The following is a 20,290-nucleotide window of genomic DNA, read 5'->3' on the forward strand; positions in this document are numbered from 1 at the left end:
GAGCACGCGTGCCGCACATGCTTGTAAAATCAATTAAAGTTTTCGCCGACTCCTCTGCTCGCTGCACGCTGCAAGCTGCTCTCCGGTTGCTTCTTCTCTTCCAAATTCAAAGCGCAACTAGTTCATTTAACATTGGCGCTGCACTCACACCCACAGACAGACACATACGCACACACAGACAGCTGTGCAAATAGCCAAACAAACAAGTCTTAAGACAAAAGCATGCCGTCAAGACAAACAATGCCTGATTGTCGATTGGGGCCAGAGGTTTTTGGCCGGACAGGAGCTTAGAATTCAGATGAATATCTGTGTATGCGCGAGTGTGCGTTGCTCGGTCTTGAAGCAACTCCATTGGTAATCCTATTAAGCGATAGTCAGCGAGTGTGTTTGCCTTGCTTATTTGTGGCCATCAAGCGAACTCAAGCCACACACTAACACATATACACACACACAGCTTGCCCCATGCCTCATGTCGGGGGCAAACCCAGGCATGCAGCGTGTGGCATGTGATGCCTGGCCAACGGCATGCTGTCTAAGTTATTTTCAATATGATATCGTTTGTTGGCAGAGATAGAGATAGTAATGTGGTTTAGGTGTTAACTGGGCGTTCGTACTCACTTTGTGCTGTGGGCCTCATTGTAGTTCATTAACAAATGCAGTATTGTCTCTCGATACTCCAGCACATAGCAGACATTGTTCAATAACATATCAAAGAGGCCACGCGCGTTGTCATCATCCTTCAGCTTCTGCAGTCCCAGCAAGCTCTGCAGCAATTCGCGGAATGTCTTTAATTAAAAAAATTGATAAGGATTAACTGGGATTCCCCTTCTCGACTGCTGAATGTGTGAATTGCATTTGAATTAGTAGATATTAATATAGTAATGTATACAATTAATTTGCTTTAATTTAAGAAAATCTATTTCTTTACAGCAACTTTTGTTTAATCCCCGAAAAAATCCCCTTTTTATTAATAGTGTTTAAGCTAATTATATATTGAATATATCAACGTGATTTCATTAAATTGATATTTTTACTTTGAGTGTCAAATTTTATATTATTTATTTTAATTGGGACAATAAAAGTTCATTTTTGGCCAATTAAAATGAAAAGCTGTCGTATTAATTTTATTGTGGCGGCTATCGGACAATTAATATTTAATTGAAAGATTTCATTTCGAAGTGTGAAATTGATATTACTTTTTTTAGCTTAACACTAAAGTGCACTTTCAATATTGCAGGGCCTTGAAATTGTAAATAGATTATAGATGATACAATATTCATATAAGTTTAGAGTATTTCGAACTGACTTATCAGAGTGTTTGACTTGAAACAAAGCGCTGCCACAGCATGTGAAGTTGGCTTAAGCTCAGTCTTAATTCAAGGAAAACGTTGAGCTCCAGCAAAGTGCACCCAAAAGTGCACTTACAGTGCCAAACCAAACAACAACAAGTAAACGCACAAGCACACACACATACACACACACACTCGCACACGCACAAATACACCGTTTGCTTAAGCTTAGATGGCCCCAATGCATTTACTTACCAGAAGAGCCACATGCAGGCGCTTGGCCCAGAGACGCGCCTGTTTCTTGTCGCTCTGAATCATGTCCATGTCATGCTGCATGCGCGTCAGAACCCAGTGGAAACATTGCACGCTTAGTGACTCGCTGTAAAAGTATACGTTAGAGAGGTGGAAACATTTAAGTACGAATTTAATCTGAAATACAAGCACATGCTTATACAGTATAAAGTATAAAGAGTATACGAATGGCGAATTAAACTAAAGTGTGCGCTGCAAAGCGGGAGAACAGGTAAGCAGCTTGCCAGTTGCCAGTTGCAAGTTGCTTGTTGCAAGTTGCTGGCTTTGCTTGGCAGGTTTGGTGGAGAGAGGAAAAGAGAGAGCTGCCTGTTGAAGCACAGTGAAAAACTCATTAACAAAATTAATTTTTAAGTAGCGCTACAAATGAGTGGCAGCCTAAGTTGCCGCTGCCGCTGCCGCCATCGCCCCTTCCACCTGCAGTGCAGTGGGCGTGGCCAAACCACACGTTTGTTTGGTTTATGCCAAGCTGTTGTTGCATTTGTAGAACTTGCTGCTACTGCATTTGCCTGGCAAGTTGGCAAAATTAGCAACGCGACGTCTGCTGCTTTGGCGGTCATTAAAGTTTCTGCAATTGCTGCAAAGGAGATCGGGGGCCAAACATTTGAAAAGGCATTAAAATCAAATTAATTACAATTGGCGCGACAGCAGCAGAAGCAGAAGAGCAGCAATAGCACCAAATCAACTGAACTCAAATAAATAAATTATAAAATCAATAAAATTGTAAACGAGCAAACAGTGAAACGTTCCCGGAAACAGGTGCGCAATTAGTGCAATCTCCACATTTAGATCTAAAACCAATAAATGTTTGATGTGTATAAATTACAAGCATAAATCGAAAAGACTCATTTAGCTTGTGGAGCTGATTAACATCAAATAAGTTCTATAGACTTTCAATTTAATTGCACTGCAAAATTAGAATAATAAAATGTTGTTTATGGCTAGGAAAATTCTTGTATTTAATTTGTTAGTGCTTTGAATACATTTTGTCAAAAATTGAATACAAAAATTATCCAATTATAAAACTTTGCCAGAGGTAGAAATCATTTTACGCAAATGCCACACATAGTTTCGACTCTGCCACATGATCGTTTGATGGTCAATGCCTCGCTTGAATTCATTTGCAGCAAACGGAGCAACAGAAAAACACCTAAACCAAACTGAAAACTTAATTTCACTTTTCTATTTTCTATTTTTTTTTTTTCATCTCTGCAGTCTTTTTTTTTGGTTTGAGTGTTGTGCAGAAGTTTGCCGTCTTTTACGGTCATACATTATTGCAATAGCATGCTTTATATAGTGCAAAATCAGTAGAAAATGGCAGACGATAAAGAAAGAAAGTTCCAAAGCAGGCGGGCAGCGGCAAATTGCATTTGCGGAAATAAACAGAAACTTTCATGCCCGGCAAGTACTATATAGTATATAGTTAGTATATGTAGGCGAATATCTCTCTCTATGTACATACTATGCTATATCTATGTGGCTTGAGAGTGCGACAAAAAGACATGATAAAAAGACAGTGAGAAAAGCATGGCTAAAATGAAAAACAGCAGCAGCGGCAACGGCAACGACAGTAGCTGCAAGCCAGAAACTTTGAATAGTGCGGATGATGCTTTTTCTTTCTTTCTTTTTTTGGGCGGTTTGAGTAGAAAGTGGAATTGAAGAAATGGACTGCGGGGTGTGTGTATGTGTGTGTGTGTGTGGGGTTCTGACTGTGAAAACTTTGCAGCAACGGAATGACAACATTTTTGCAAAGCTTCATTGTTGTCATTCAGAAACTAATTTGAAAGTAACCAAAACAATTTTAAAGAAATTTCCCACCACACAGCAAAACGAAAAGCGACCAAGTTTGGAGCTGAGAAGCAGGGGAAATGTGGTTGTGGAGGATGGCGGAGAAGGGAGAGACTGAGAGAGAGAGAGAGAGAACGGCTAGATGACAGCAAAATTTTATTAACAGCATGCTGTATAACAATAAAATAGAGCACAACAATGGAAGGGCTCGACGAGTGACCAGCGAAATGTTCAAATTGCCGAGTTGACAACTGGACTTGGAATACTGCACCAGATTCGTTAGTCATTCGGAAGGAAAACGAGGGATTCAAGTTGTGGTTGTGTTGTCCAAAAAAAAAATAAAAAACCAAACACCCACGCAATTGTCAAGTGACGTAGGTCAACGATTGGCGTCATGACTTTGATTTGTGCTGTGCATGTGTTTGTTATGTCACCCCAATGAAACGTTAATGCAATAAAACTGAAGACACAGTCTCCAAAATCAGAGTTTGGATGCGGATTGTTTTTGGCTTTCGTGTCACGAGTCAATAAACCGTGTTATTGTCGAACAGAACTTTTCATTATGTATTACTCTCATTTTGTGGAAGTCTCACGCATTCATCTCGATGACAAAACAAAGCACAGCAAAAAAAGAAAAGCAAAAGAATACACAAATTGTATTGTGGCCAAGCAATTTCAGGCAAATGGGAATTGAGAGGACACCCAGTTTATTTACAAAATGCACACACAGTTTTCAGTTCTTTGCCTTTTCCTTTGTTATGACGCTCAACACACACACACACACAAAAAAAAGGTCATGCGACTTTGAAATAGAATCCGTCTAAGCATTTTTGCCAGTGGTTTAGCTCGCGATTCATCTCTGGAATTTCTTGGTAGCACTTTGAATCAGAGAATGTTTTCAATGTTCTGCTTATCGGTTCGGTTCAACTCGATTTAAACTTGGCCAAAAGTTCGCAAGCATTTTTGATTACAAATTGCAAAATTGAGTTGAACCAAAATAAATAAAGAAAAATTGCGGATAGTGAGGCAACTACTGTAGTAAAGTAATTTGATTAAAAGCTGCCCGTGGGAGCTGTGCTAAAAGATTTGCATATTTGCTGACCCAGCGTTGAGCGTGTTGGATCAGCTCCAAGTTGACCAGCAGGTTATGGCTTTTCATTAGCCATGGGGACGAGACGAGTGTGCTCGTTCATCAACGTCATTTTGTATCAAGCACAGATCTCTGTCTCTCTCTCTCTCTCTCTCATTCTCGATATTGCTATCCTTGTCAGTCGTTTGGGTTATGGGCATTATCAAAACCATTGGCAATTAATTTGAACGCTTTAGTCAACCACAGAGCTCAGCTCAGTTCAGCTCAGCTTAGATACTTGCAGGCAAAGCGATGGCAATTGACATTGGTAAATGCAAGTCAGACACACACACACACTGACACTATATATAAGAGTGCATAGCATATCCCCACACGCCTCTTGGCAACGTCAACTTACCTGACTAGCTGCAATTGTAGACCACTCAAACGATTGAACTCCATGAAAAATCGTATGGCCCACAATAGATAGGAGTCATCGTGACTCGACGAGCCAGCGTTGCGTTCCAGCACACGCCGCACCTGCCGCACGAGCGTGTTGTAAGCGGAGCGCAGCACCTCAATGCAATATTCGCGCAGGCACAATCTGCAATGGAGACATGGATGAAAAATGGTTATACCACAATAATATTGATTGAAAGCCAGCCCCTATACACACACATACACATGTATATATGTAGGGGTTGAGAGTATATATAACAAATGCGGCCGTTGCAACAGCGTTTGCCAGCGTTTTATGCAATAAATTTGCACAGGCCAATTTATTTGAGTAAAGCGCTCGAAAAGATGCAGCCAGCAGCTCCTCAGATTCCGATCCATTCGTCTGTTGGCAACAATCTCTGCTGCATCTTTTTTGCAACCGCAGCCCAAACAAATCCATACAAATCCAACGCATCGCTGCCGACATAGATTAATTTATGCCCCAAGACAAGAGGCAAAAAAGAAAAAAAAATGAAAAAGAAAAAGAAGGCCGCTTGTCGACTTATTGCCAACTCACATCGTGCAATTCTTGTTGAATGGCAACAAATTGTTGTACGAGCATGTTGAGGGCCGACACGTGACATTGATGAACTTTGGCTGCTGTTTCGAATGTAGATGAGAAGAGGAGAGACTATGCATGTTTATCTGCTCCCACTAGTTTGGCATTTCTTGGCCCAAATATATTGGCCATCTTTTGCGGATTGCAGTTTGCGTTTTCGTTTTCTGTTTTTCGTTTTTTTTTTTTGAGTTTTTTTCAGTTTGCCTGCCTATTGATAGGACGTTAGGCGAGCGACTTGTCTAATCACAGTCCACAGGCCGGCAATTTATGGCTGCCAACAGATTTGGTTTGGCCATAAACCAGCAAACAGGACAGAGCAGACCAAAAGTCAGTTGGACTAACAAGCAAAAATGTTGCCCCACATCGGCACATCGGCAAAATGCTTGCACATTTTTGCAACGCCAGCTCTAGAGGCTTGCCTCGAATGGTGTTGCTAGTGGCGCCACCAAGATTACGTTGCCACTGCTGCAATTTTATCTTTACTTGGGAGTTTATGGCCACTGGACTACGAATCGCAACAACAACTAGCAATTGTGAAAGCTGCCACAAGTCGACACTCGAATGCTCTCTCTGAAGTTTCCTTTCAAATGTTTGCAAATAAAATGCGATAGCTGGGAAATGTGTGAAAGCAACTCCGCGAATGAAGTGTGTTTGCTGCAAATGCATTTTGCTAACCCAAGCAGCTCGAACAGCATCCTGGCAAACGTTGGCGCGTATCCTTTAAGTAGTTTGTTGGTTAGCAGAAAAATCATAAAATAGCTGCACCTGGTGGCCATTAGGGAGCATTGCCGAGCACTGCGCGACAGGCAAGACAGGAAACACAGGCGGCAAGACGTTGGCCAAGGCGCCCGGCGCCCGTCCATCTTTGTTTCTCCTTCGCCTCCTTTTGCCTGTTATCGCCTTGGCCCACTCAGGCAAGAAAGCCAGAGCAATATCGTTTTGGGGGAGCATGGATTGAGACGGGTAAAAAAAGGAAATGCCTTCATTTATTATTGAATATTATTTTATACGCTCGCTCGACTCGTTCGACTGCAGCGTAAAATCGAAAATCAATGACCGGAATGTGGCCTGGCAGCCGAACCATAACAATTCCGATGCTAATGGCAGCAGTCTCACACAATAGACGGGCGGCGGCCAAAGTGCAGGAAGTTGCTCTAGACAAATGGATACAACAGGCACCAAAGCAATCTCAATCCCAATGCGTTTTCTTTCTCTGCTCAAGCTATTACTGTATTTATGTGCCGAGCATGTAATTGTGTGGCTTACCTTACGGTAAATGCGCTACGACGTGTCACCTGCGCCTGCTCCTTGATGTGACGATGCGAACGCTTCTGTGCCTGCTTCTCGCGATCGAAGTCCATGGCGGACACACGCTGCAATGCCTGATGACAGATGATGTCTCGATCCGACACAGATTTCATATTTCGCATAACGTAGGTGCCGCCAAAGCGGGAATGGCGACCGGAGGGAGGACGAGCCTGGCGACGAGCGTGCTCCCTACGACGTGCTGCTAGCAGCTCCTGCTGATCACGTTGCTTCTCGCTTAGACTGCGCTGCAGTGAAGCATCCGCCAGGGATTCGGCATTCTGTGTAGAGAGAAGAGTAATTCATTGAAGGTGAAAATTATAATAATCTGCAATGTGCAATTAGAATAAAAAACAAATCGAGTGTGCTCGACTCTGAGATACCTGCTACCTTTTTTGAATAAAATCAAAAGAGTGCGGTAATATTCTTAAATTACACCAAAATAAAATATGTCTCAAAAATACAATAATATACCAAAGACTTTATTTAGTATAATAGACCCTTTTAAATAGGCGTTTTTTAGAAGTGAGTGTGGTCAAAAATTTAAAGCAAATAAAGCAAAAATAACAAATGCTGTCTGGTATCTCTATATTTTTCACAACAATGTGAAATATTCTTAATGTACCAATAAATAATGCAACTTAACATCTGTTGTGCATTTAAATCAAGCTTTTTAAAAACAAATCATTTGTATAATATTTTTGTTCAATCAACACAGAGCAGCTTAAAAATTGTTGTTGTGCATTTAGCTACAACTTTTCATTAAATAAAATTCGTTGTGCAATATATTTGTTGAGAAAGTTATTTCCACAATTTAAGAGCTGTTTGTAACATAATTATTTAATATAAAATAAGAGATTCTAAAACCTCAATATGCAATCCATTAAAGTTAAAGCATAAATCAACTGCATTTTGCAATTTTGTTCCGATGTGAATTTAATGTATTATATGTTAAATTATTTATTATTACTATACTTGTATTATTAATTATACTTATTCCTTTACCTGTTCACGATATAGCAGACAAATGATTTCCAGTCCATGCAAATGAAATTGTGCCTCATCCGGCGAGGAAACAATGAACAAGACCAGATCGAGAATGCCAGTTTGATGGAGTGCCCAAATAACCTGATCGTGGAGACTGGCATCGTTGTCAGCTCGACACTCGGCCTCCGGATTGGCAGGCACTTGAAGAACATTGCGGACCAGGACGAGAATACGTTCAATCAGTAAATTCTGCTCCTCGCTGCGTATGGCAAAAGCCTGAAAGTACGATGAAAGGGAGATGGGTGAGCAAGGAGGAGACAACATTAAAAGTCAAAATAATAAAATGTCTTGCGGCAAAATCCCAGTGTAAAAATCTAAGCGCCAAATCCCGCGAGTCAAGTTAAAATAATCAAATGAAATTAAATTAAATTAAATTGCAAATTTATGTAGCTCGACTGTAAAACGGAAGCCCAAGACCGAGAGCAAGCAGATGAGCAGCTGGCAGCAAGCGATTCCACCACAACAAAGTCAAGATGAAATCAATTTGTGTGTCCTGGTGCTGGGCGACGAGGAGTCGTAGAGTGAGGGAGGCCCTGGGAACGAGGAGCAGTTACTGCTGTCGGCTTACAAATAAATACAACTAATGCGGCTTTTGTGCCTACAAGCCAGCTGTGACTCGGGCTCCTCTGGTGGACATGGACACCATCCCCCCTTCCCCTCTTCCAACAACACACGCCTCAACCAGCTCTCGAGCCAAAAAGCCGTTCCAGCGTTCCTCATTCAAAGGCAAAGTTAATAATGACTTCCGCTTTTGGTTACCCTACGCAACAACAACAATGTGGGTGGGTGAGCGGCCCCCAAAAAGCTCTCCTCCACCCCGCTCTGGCTGTCCACTTGGCTGCTCGCCGCGCATACATCAAAGCGTGTAAGTCGGAGCCACGCAAATAAGGAAGTAAAGCATAAAAAGTCAGCAAGCAAGCGAGTAAGCAACCAACAGCCGCCGGCAGAAGGCAGACGACAGACGGTAGACGGCAAAACCGGGAAGCCGGGAAGCCGGGTAGCATCAATGGCTCCAATCCTCCCACACATTCATTATCAACAACAACAACAACAGCACTGAAGAGACAGCATCCATATAGAAATTCGCTAGCATTTAAGCCAAAAAAAATGGGTATAAAAAAGCGTTAGCTAAAAAATGAAAATCTAAAGAAATCCTCTGGCGACTCTTTGCTAGCAGCAGCAGCACCATGAAAATCCTTTGGAATTGCTCCCCGGAGTGTTATGAATGTCGATTCAATCGGCTTTAAATGAATTTATTTCGCTTTGCGAGAGAACTTTTTTTCTTGCCTCTGTATGCGTGTGTGAATGAGTGAGTGTAAGTGAGACTGTGTGCGTATATGTTGTTGGTGTGTGTGCTATGATTATATAGTATCAACATCATTTGCGACGCAACTAGAGTTTCTCCTTTGAATGCCAATAATTGCCAATGAAAGTTGATAAACACACTGAACTAAGAATACGTAACACTATTTGCTCTGATTAAGTGCTAGCTAGCAATTGACAACGCTTGGTACATTAAATTGATTATATAATAAAGTAGAAAAATATAATCTTAAATTTGTTGTTCATCTTTTATGAAAATTACATTTTTAAGATATGAAATTAATTAACTTAAAATTTTAAGTTTTGATTTCTACATATTTTAAAACCCCAAAATTGGAATTATACTTTCGCTTTATAATCAATTTCAATTTAATAATATTATTATTGAAATAAAAAAAGAATAAGAGTCGAATAAACAGAATTTTCCAACTTTACAATCCCTGATTCCAAATGTAGTATGAGTAAAAGAAAATAACATAAACAAAGTCATAATATCTGTCGATTGCTTTCGAAAAGGTACTAAGCCAAAAAAAAAGAGTCAATTATAAGGGAAAGATTTTCTGTTTCTTATTCCTTATGCATATCTAAAAGCAAAAGACTACAGACTTCGCCATTCCCTTAATCCCAGCCTCTGGCAAGTATGGGAAAACTTCTCCTTCGTTTTTTATTTTGGTATTCATTTCTTTCAGTCACAATTTAGCAATTGAAAACATTTCATTCTCAGACAGTCACCCACACAAAATGTTACAAATTGTACCCGGCATTATTCTCGTTGTTGCTGTTTTCTTTCACATTTTTCCTGCCTTTCTCTATTTTTGTTGTGGTTTTTGGCCACACCATATCCTCGCTCTTTCCCCATACGGAAAACTCCCACTTGATTTTGCTATGTGACATTGCTGGGCATGTTGACGACGCCTAGGAAAACCACAGATTTCCTTGGTGGGGGGCAACAACGTGTTTGATTTCAAGGTGCCTTCTGGCACTTTCCATTTCTTCTATATTTTCTACTTTTTTTTTGTGCTGGTGTTGTTGTTGTTGTTGTTGTTATCCTCCCGCATTCGACGGGTGTTTATTAAATCGACTTGTTGCGGTTTTTCTTGCTGGGTGCTGGAAAGCTAAAAAGTTTCTAGCGTCGATTTGATTTCGTGTGATTTTTACAAAATTAAATTTTTAGCATTTCGCATTTCCGACACGTTTGTCGGACACCAAAGAATGCAACGACATCAAAGAGTTTCAGATGCGGAATCTGAAACTCGCTCCTTTTCTTTTTTTTGTGAGTTTGCTCTTCTCGGATTAACCAAAAGATTAAGGAGGGAAAATAGAAAATTTGAAAGCTGCTCGGCCAAAAGATGAAACGCAGATAGTAAATGAAGTTCAAATTAGTTATGAAGCGCACAAAAAACAGATACGAATAAAATCCAGCAAAAAAAAACCAACGATGGCGCAACAGCAAGGACCAAGGCTGATGCGAAAACTAAGGGACAAAACAAAGGCGATGGCGAAGGGAAATGTGGAAAAGCAGTTTACCAAAAACTTGACTGCTGGCAGCTGGCACGAGAGCCATTAAAAGTTTTACGCGGCCGCTGCCACATTAATACTTGTGTAAGGGCTATAAAGATTACAAACAAAGCAACAACAAGAAAAGCCAAAAAAATAGTTGTGCAAATGCCAGGTTGATAATTGCCTTGGCCTATAGTTGAGTCCGAGCATTAAACAGCTCCAATTAACTGCATTTTCTAGTGTATTTAAACCGCAAGTCGGAAATATAAAAATATTTGGAAGTCTGCCCTGGTCGGCCATCTAAGACGAGTGGGAGGAGTGCAAATTGACCATATACAAATAAAAGATGATGACCAACACCATGGCACGTTGCCACAGTGATGGATTCAGCAAGTACATCACAGTTGGAGCATTTGTATGCTCTACCAGCAGTTCAGACGCCAGCGGCTTCAGGCGCGGCATCAGCTGCGGCGGACGCTCGCAAATTGCACCCAGATACATCGAATCTGCCGGTGGAGCTATAAAGCTAGCAATCATGGAGTCGTCACGATGAGAACCAATTGACTGACAACTTCTGAAGCATGGCATAGACGCCCTCTTCACGGCAATCATTGTGTGCTTGCTAACGCATGACAAGCAATACGGGCACTTTGAACGTCTGCCCTTTGTGTCCATCCAATTCATGATGCACAGGCCACAGAACATGTGACCACAGAAGCCGACCAAAGGCTCGCGAGCGATATTCATGCAGATCACGCATGTGTACACATTGAGAGTGGACAACACGTCAGGATCAATTTGAATGTCGATCGTTCTACGGCGATTCGTAGCCAACGTTGAAATTCTCGGCTGTTGCTCTTCGTTCTCATCATAACTATCGTCGTCGGATTGGTTTGCGTACATTTCGTATTATGAATTTTCACAAGTATGTAATATATGTATTAAAGTCAGAAGACTTAATAAAATTGTTTCCCAACTGTTCAGTTAAAAATCTTTGCTTGTACTTACAATTTCCAACGCCTGCTTTAGTTTCTCAAACAATGCTGTCCAGATTTTATCCCTAGTAAAGGCTGCTTTATAACCCTGCAGTATGTCGATCAGTTCCATGAATACCTTACGACCATGATTATCATTGGGCGGTCCATCGCGATACAGCAACAGCGTTGGATTCGTCAATATGACCAGCAGGCGAATAAGTAAATCTGATAGTTCCTCATGTTGCACATAGTCGGGCAGCATGTAAACCAAATCGGTTTGCAGCACCTTGGCGCGTCCTAAGTGTCGACGATACTCATGATTGTCCAGATCACGACGCAGGATCCAAATGAGATGCTATAAATGAAACGGTTTCAATTAGAAACATTTTTTGGCTTTTCAGTCTCTTCACTCACCTTCAATCCCTCGGCAGCATCGGGCTCTGCTTGGTAACGACTTCCATCGCTGACGCCAAGTGCGGCGCAAGTGGCATCGATGTCTGCCAACAGCACAGACATGTTGCACAAACAGAGAAGATCACGAATTCACACAATTCTAATTAATTACTTAAATTCAAGCTGAGATGCAATTGTTTATTTCACAAAGCACATCAAACACACAATTGGCAGAATTCGCGCGCAAAACAAAACTCAAAACAGCTGTTCGATCGATGACTGCTGCTGCTGTCGATAGAAGCTGCTGTTGATATCGATAGTTGCTCGCAATTGCGTTACGCACGTTCAGTGGTTTGTGTCTCGACTAATTTAAAATGGCGCATAATTTAAAACGATTTTCTTGATTTGAAAAATAACACACATGTAAAATAGTTTAAACAAAATAGAATATTAATGTTTATTATTTAGTGTTTGTATTCTACTAACATGAGATTTAGGAATGCTGCAAGCTTTAGGAAAAATTTCATTTTTAGAAACGAGTGGAAACACTTTAGTATATTTGATGGCCATTGACTCTTCAGCACATTCGAATTCGATTCAATTTAAAATTATTTGCTTGCAAAGCCACACACACACGCCTTTACACAGAGATGTGCTACCGCTCAAGGGTCCCTTGTTGGGAGTTTGAGTTCGTATTGAATGTCAATTTGCAGGTTCTGCATATGAAGTGCGAGCTGAATATTTGCAAATAGGTGCCAAACAAATGGGAAATTTAAATCTTTGCAAGGCATTGAAGCTTCAAATTACTAAAGCTTGGCTATTACCAACTGAGTTATGCAATGTGTAAGTAGATATTGCAATGCGGCGTCAACTAATCATCGGACTTCGATTTAAAGCCAGAGAAAAATGCAAGATTAAAAGCAAATAGGTTTTGTGCTTGCATATTTATCTTCTATATGTATATGAGCAAATACTAGAGAACGTTGTGCAAACGTTTGGTCGCAAAAACCTGCCCAGCAGACACTTCAATTCACAAGTTGCTGGATTTAGTTTCCAACTCCAGCTCCAGTTTCATCAAGGACCACACGTGCAACGTGCCCGACGAGCCCTGCAGCATAGAAGAGAGTCTCTCTTTCTCTCTAGCTTCTGTCATTCCCTAAAGAAGTTGAATTTAATTAACTAAGTAAATGCTCAGACATGAGTCTCATTCCGCTTCCATTGCTGGCGCTACTGCTGCTGCTTCTGCTTCAGCTTCTGCTGCTTATCAGCATCTTCAGCACAGTTTTGATGAACTCCGGACGAATAACAAGGACAACATCAACAAAACGCTGAGCAACTTGTACGCTTAGTGACCAAGTAAGTAAGCCAAAGCGAAGCCAAGACCAAGTCTAAGTCCAAGTTTTGATGTCTGCATCTCTTTGCAAAGCGCCTTCGGCTTTCAGCTATCATCTCTCCATCTATCCATCTCTCACATCAAACCATCAGTTTCGACCAGCACCACCCATAAACCATCACCCATCAACATCATCATCGCCCAGCGCCCAACACGCAATGTCCTGTCGTCAGCCCTCCTGTGGATTGGGCCCAAAAAGGACAGGACCGCCTGTCGAGCAGCTTGGCGCTATGCAAACCTGATTATAATGTGTCAAATCCATTATGCGCTTGCTGTCAGGATTTTAGGCGCAAAACATCGTCCAGTGTATTTTGCTGCACAACTTTAAGACAACTTTCGGTCAAAGTCTTTTGGTCAGACAAAGTTAATTATAATTTTATGTGTAAGCAAAACTACGTGCCTCTAGGCTCAATTAAGACAGTCACCATTTTATAGGGTTTCCACTGCCAATTAGTTTACTCATCCTTATGGTTGCGTTCGTTCTTCAAGAATTTGCCATTGAAGTGGAAATCGAATGGATATTCATCTCGATGCTCCCACTCGTCGGGTAATGCTGGATGATCTGGATACAGCCAAAAGCAGCAATACATTTCCGTGTTATTACCACTCGACTCGGGCTCGGATAAGCTTCTCGGGTGAATCAGCGTTTGTCGTGTTCGTCCCACTGTGCGGCCAAGCTTCACAGGTCCAGGCAGTTGTGAGTATTGCGTAGAGCGAGTTGTGATTTCAATTGCATAATTTAAATCATCAATTGACTGCTGGGAGTTTTTAATCCCTTTGGCTGCGCAAAGCACAAATGCTGCAACAGCAAATAATTGGCTTAAATTCATACAGCAAAAAACAGCTAATTCGCTTACCTAACAATATTGTCAGCCTCTTCATGCTGCTGCTGATACAAAACTGATTGCAAATACAATCGCGTTTTAACTAGAACTAATCACGTGTTTTGCTCTGTTAATGTCAATTATTTAGCCTTATCTTAAGGCAATTAGTTTGGCATATACTCGATATTTGTCGTCTTGCTAAAAAGATGAAGGAAATTTCCACATATTTAATGTGTTATAAAATGCGAGTTATGCTAAAAATACTGTAACATCAAATTATGGCCAAATGTTTAGATATTCATAATTTACTCTTATTTTAAATTATATATATAAACCTTAAAGTAATGAGTTTGACTTTTCTCAACCACGTTATATGAAGCTATGGGAAACTTTTATATTTAATTTTTCAGAAAATCCGATTTAATAGTCACATAGAATTTTAATATTATTCTTATTAGTAGTATTATTATTACAATAAACTCTTTTGATCTCGAATATTAAACCATACGTATACTTGCATTTTATTAGCCACTTTGTGACATAATAAAAAATTACATATTTAATTCTGTCAAATAAATGCGAGTCAAACCAAAAATTCTGTTACACCAAATTATGGTCAAATGTTTACATATTCTTTCTTTTTTTTGTCGGATTTTTTCGCTGTTTGTCAAGCAGTTAACCCGGTTAACCGCTGGCCCTGAATGCGTCAAATACATTTTTTAGGTGAAAAGCAAAGGCAAAAGGCAATGAAAGCGTTCCAAAGCACAGCTGTTTGGTAAACAAAATGGCGCAACTGCAAAGGCAACAGCACCTAAAAGCGTAATCCGCCAGCAACAACAACAACAACAACAACAGCAATGAGAAGAAGAGAACAACTGACGTCTGTCAGCTGCTGTCATGCAACGGCGTAGAAACGCATTTGTTGGCTTTGCAGCTTGCGGCCGCCATTTTGTCAACATGGCGGCGGCCGCTCTCCATTGTTTGTTGCGAGCCTTCATCTTGCATTCTGATTGCGTGGCTTAATTGCACAGTGGTCGCGACTAGTTACAACGTCTGTGCCAGATTTTGCGATGCCAAGAGAAAAGTGAAAGCCTCGCACTTCTGTTTTTCTTTTTCTCTTCTTTTTTTGCTTTGTTTTTGGCCCGCATGCAAGCGAAAAAGGAAGCGACGGAGAAAACAAACGGAAGCCGAAGAGGGGCAGACCGCACAATGCATAGAGCTTGACTTTGTGCGGCCCGACAACCTTAAAAAAAAAACAAGCAAAGGCACAAAACAATTTTAGAACAAATAAAAGTCACACCTGAGACTATCCCAGGCGATGGGTCAGTTCTAGTGTGTTATGTGGGTCTCGAAGCAGCTGCTCGCAAAATGAATCGTTGTAAATCAATTTGTACAAATTGTGAGAAACAAGAACAATTACACGGTATGCTGAGGCGTAACGCTTTAAACAGAAAGACTTTAAAATACTCTATAAACTAAGAGAGAACTTCAACATCTTATTCTTAGAATTCTATTTTCATTTCTTTTGTTATAGAAACTTTAGTGTATTTCTAAATATGTCTATTGATTATAGGGTATTTCGAGAAAGAGATGAAAGCGAAATCAAAGGCAAGCAACAGGGTCAGTGCTAACAAGAAAGCAATTCAAGCAAAAACTCAACCCCACACGCTACACTACATGTTGCCTTTTTACCCCCCATTCGCTTTCTTTGCCCAGCATCGAGTTTGACTTCGCCTAGCTGCGCCCTTCTTCTGAAACAAATCAAAGAGAAATTGCAAACGACAAGTTAATCTTACTTCAAGCATAACCGGAAGCCATTTTATGACCCAATGGACAATGTACAATGTACAATAGCAGCCACCCCTCTCCACACCACCCTCCCTCCCCCTGCTGCAGCTTCCACTTCCTGATCCAATGGCATTCACTTGGCAGCTGCTTACGCGTATTTACAAAATATATAAAAAAAAATAAAAGGAGAAGGAAACGCGGACATTGGTGCATCCGCATCCGCAACCGCATTTAAGATCACAATCGCACAAAGTACAACTTAAATAAAGGAATTTATGCGCCACATTTGGACTGCTGTTGCTGTTGCTACTGCTGTTGGCGCTGCTGTGGTCGCCTTTGCTGTTTTGTTGCACGATGAATTAAGGTTCAATAAAAAGTCGAAGTGAATACGAAATTCGCAAAGGAAAAGTTTCGCAGCTGGAATATGTCGACAGCTTCTTCGAGCAGCCTTTGGCCTTTGTCTTTGTTGCTTCAGTATTTTTATTTTTTTCTGCTTACTTTTGTGTATTTTTGTGCCTGCGTTTTTCATGATGTTTGCACATTTGCTCCTTATTGTTGTTGTTGCTGTTGCTTTTTCTGTCGCTATTGTTGTCGTTGTTGCTGTGCTTGTCGATTTTGAGTTACAAAGCCAAAATCTCGGCAAGCGCGAAGGAGCAAGAGAAACCAGAGAAATCGGCTACGAAAACAGAAATACCTTTTGCATGCTTCATTGACGTTGCCTTTCTGCTGAGTGAACATCAAATGGGATTTGTCGGCCAACGGGGCCATGGCCGGACATATGCTCTTCCCTCTTCTACTCATCGTTGTTGCTGTTGTTGTTCTTGTTGTTGTTGTTGTTATTGTTTCGTAACAGTTCAATGGTGTGTTAAGCACACCCACACACCCACACTGGCACACACACTCGCATACACAGAGTTTATGTGGCAACATCCAATAACATCGAACATAGTTTTAGTGCCTGAGATATGTGTGAACTTTTCTCTGACCAGACATCATTGCAGCTTCCCAGGATTGAGAACTGAGGACCGAGGACTGAGGACTGCACTTATCCAAATTAAGATTGTGTGGAGATTGCCAAGCGCAGAAACCAGCGCAAACATCAAACATTTGACTTGTGCTCGCTTTGAGCCGAAGATTGCTTCAAAGACGGATTACAGCTACACTTTGAAATACATAATAATCATTTCAGTTTCTCCGATTCATTGAGAAATAACCTACATTGAGTAATGGCAACTCTTCTTACGCCATAAAAATCGATTTCAATTCAAGATTGATTTAACAAAGTTTTTTAAATACCTGCGCTTTAAATGCGTTAATACATCTCAGCGACAATTTTGTGTGAACTTTAAGCATAAAGTTCAGTTGAATGGAATGAAATGTTTTTGCACTTCACAGATACATATTGACTTGTATCTGGTTCCTGGCACGTGTATCCTTGCAAAGATTTCTGTGTATGTCTGTATGTGTGTGTGTTTCCTATTTGCCTGCCATTTATTTGTATCTTTATTTTATGTTTTTTGAGCGTCTGCCTGAGCGCATAACTCAAAGTGCTTGAGCATACGATGCCGTGCAGATAATGATGCTAAAAGTGTCGCCTGCTTGGGGAAATCAAGGTAAACCAATGCCACACACACACCCTTAGCATGTGTGTGAGCAGAAAAATAACATATCGAAAAATGATTTTCATTTGAGCAAGCAAATGTGGTGGGGCAGAAGAAAAAAAAGGCAAAATAAGCGTCAGCGAAATCTGTTTCAATAGCTTTTGGCCTGATAGCGATGCGTTTTGCAGCTGGAAAGGGAAGTCATAAAATCGCGAGAAAGCATCACAACATAAAGCACAGCAGAGCACAACAACAATAAGAGCCGAGAAAACGCTGGCGGCAGCTATACTCGTAATGATGTAAAATATATCGTTGAGATTTAGTCGAGTTGCGACTGAAAACCGAAAACCAAAAACCGAAAACCCCTCGCCAAAAAAAAGAAAAAACAAGACAAGGTCTGTGCGTGTGCTGATAAAGCGCTGAACAGAAAGTAAAAAGAAAAAAATGAAAAGTGTTGGATGTTTGTGTGTGTATATGTGTGTGTGTGTGTGTGTGTCGTACACTTCAAAGTCAAGCAAATAACAAAACAAATGCATAAAGTATCGAATTTGCTTAGCGTACTCACGCCTCTACTCCGCACTCACTTCTCGCTGAATATTATTCAATTTACTGTAATAGCCGCGCTTAAGTTTGTCCTGGTGCACATGGCGTATGCGCAACATTGAGTGACTTGCCATGCCTTGCGTTGCCTTGCCACACTTAATGGCTGAAGTGTATTGATGATGTCGACGCTGCTTTCCAGTTACCCCAATCTCTTACGCCGTCGCTTAGCTCCCTCGTCACCAGCGTCACATCGCATCACAAATCTGAATCGCCGCATTTGAACTTCAATGACGCGCAATTTTATGCGTAAATCTTTTACATAAATTTTGCAAAACGTTTACGTCTGCACGAAAGGATTTGCCAGGCAAATCGGCAGGAGCAGCATCAGGAGAAGGAGTGAAGCTTGCTAGCTTTGCTCGCTTGGCTTTTAAGACACTTTGAAGCCCCCAATGAACGGCAGAAAGTGAAGTGCGTAAAAAAACGTTAATACGAGCTTTGCCTCAGCCCCTCAACCCTCCCTTTTTTATGACATTTACTGCTACAATTTAGCGCAAAAGCCAAATGCGAAAAGCACAAAACACACTTTGCCTTTTTATGCAGATCAATGCGAATTCAATAAAAATGCTTGAATATTTTCTTAATGCATCATAAATCTGCTGCGTTTCATCGTTTGATGAGCCATAAATCAAAATCAATTCAATGCTTTGCGTTACGTTACGTTGCGACAAACAAAGAACTGTATAAAGATATTTAAATTTCAAAGTTGATAACTACGAAAAGTATTTATTGCCTCTCGCCATGTCAATTGCCAAATTATTGAGGTGAAACTTTCGATTTTATTTGATTCTTTTAATCCATTTACAGACCTTAAGTCGGAATATCCATAAATATGTTAACCGTTTTGCTGCTGTGACAGCTTTAATTTGGGGCGCTCACAAATCGCATTCTTCTATTCTATTTTCTATTCCAATTACCATTAGAAATAAAAACCAAACAAGCTGAGAAAAACAAAATTTATTAAGTGATAAATTTGGGACATTGCGCAAATGTCAGGAAAGGTCAATTGAAAAGTGAAAGCTCAAGAAAAGGATGCTAAGCGCCTTTTGGCACCCACACACCGGCAAACACACACACACACACACACACTCACACTCGTACTCAATCAGCGTCCGTTGTCAGGCGAAAGCAAATGTCCGTCGTCATCCTTTGTCAATTCCGTCCGCCCTCCCGTTCCGTCCGTTCGTCCAGCTCTCCGGCTCTCTCTTTTTCTAAGTTGGCCGAACGAAAAAGGCGCACAAAACAAAAGCCGCTCAGAACAAATTACCAGAGTTGTCTTTTCTACAACTTTGCGGCTCTTTCCTTGGCTGCCTGCCGCTTGCCTCATCTTGTCTTTTACTACTTTTTACTACTCGCATTTGCCAATTGCACTTTTCAACTGGCCCCATTTCGTTTCGTTTCGTTTCGTTTCGACCATGGCCAAGCACAGTGAGATGCCAGTCAGTGACCATCCTTCGGGCACTTTAATATAACCGTTAGTTTTCTATTCCAACAGCGGGGCACTCCCTTGAGTAAAATGTGTGTACAGCTGCGTACAATGAGCTTGGGACTTGGCCAGGACACACAGCACACACTCACACACACACACTGAGAGGGGCTGGGAGTGTGAGGAACTTTGTTGCAAGCAATGGAGTTTTGTTGCCAACTATTTGCCCACTTAAACATTTATGTAATAGGCTTGAAATTTCCATTTGCCAACCGCAAAAACTACACAAATGTGGACCAAGAGGGAAACTTGCAGACTCGTCTGTCTAGCTGCAGGGTGTTGCACCTGCAACAGACAATCTATCTGACTGCAATGTGCAAGCTGTACGTATTAAATATTTAAATCGGTTACTATTTCCGTGTCCAGCTTAGCTCTCCATTTAAGCCGGTATTTAGACCTGACTGCAGTATGAGCACATTAAATGATTTAACTATTGATTTATTGCTGAAGTAGAGTTAGTTGAAGAACATTAAGTTTATTGTAATTATGCTCTATCTAAAGAATATTATTTATCATAGGATATTTAATTGAAAACAAAGCT

At 40.9% G+C, this 20,290-nt stretch overlaps 3 protein-coding genes across 3 annotated transcripts in view; all 3 read right to left on the reverse strand.

Annotated features, from left to right (window-relative positions):
* The window catches only part of LOC132784330 (protein timeless homolog), a 64,372-nt gene extending 52,078 nt beyond the window's left edge, over positions 1 to 12,294 (reverse strand). The window contains exons 1-7 of the mRNA XM_060789868.1: positions 12,079 to 12,294; positions 11,696 to 12,019; positions 7,823 to 8,080; positions 6,779 to 7,098; positions 4,874 to 5,059; positions 1,545 to 1,668; positions 619 to 785 (exon numbers count right to left, since the gene is read on the reverse strand). Coding sequence (XP_060645851.1) covers positions 619 to 785; positions 1,545 to 1,668; positions 4,874 to 5,059; positions 6,779 to 7,098; positions 7,823 to 8,080; positions 11,696 to 12,019; positions 12,079 to 12,180 — 1,481 coding nt within the window. The 5' untranslated portion in view covers positions 12,181 to 12,294. The remainder of the gene's footprint in view (positions 1 to 618; positions 786 to 1,544; positions 1,669 to 4,873; positions 5,060 to 6,778; positions 7,099 to 7,822; positions 8,081 to 11,695; positions 12,020 to 12,078) is intronic.
* On the reverse strand, positions 10,911 to 11,667 carry LOC132784332 (uncharacterized). The gene has a single exon (XM_060789870.1). It carries the CDS (start codon positions 11,588 to 11,590, stop codon positions 10,988 to 10,990), a length of 603 nt encoding a protein of 200 aa, XP_060645853.1. The 5' UTR covers positions 11,591 to 11,667; the 3' UTR covers positions 10,911 to 10,987.
* Positions 12,295 to 13,718: 1,424 nt separating the features above from the next.
* LOC132785641 (uncharacterized) lies at positions 13,719 to 14,366 on the reverse strand. Its single transcript, XM_060791834.1, has 2 exons — positions 14,308 to 14,366; positions 13,719 to 14,249 (listed from the first exon to the last, which is right to left on the reverse strand). The coding sequence occupies exons 1-2, from the start codon at positions 14,330 to 14,332 to the stop codon at positions 13,906 to 13,908; spliced, it is 369 nt and encodes a 122-aa protein (XP_060647817.1). The 5' UTR covers positions 14,333 to 14,366; the 3' UTR covers positions 13,719 to 13,905.
* Between the last annotated feature and the right edge of the window lie 5,924 nt (positions 14,367 to 20,290).

Source organism: Drosophila nasuta, chromosome 2R (assembly GCF_023558535.2).
Source record: "Drosophila nasuta strain 15112-1781.00 chromosome 2R, ASM2355853v1, whole genome shotgun sequence".
Lineage (NCBI taxonomy): Eukaryota > Metazoa > Arthropoda > Insecta > Diptera > Drosophilidae > Drosophila > Drosophila nasuta.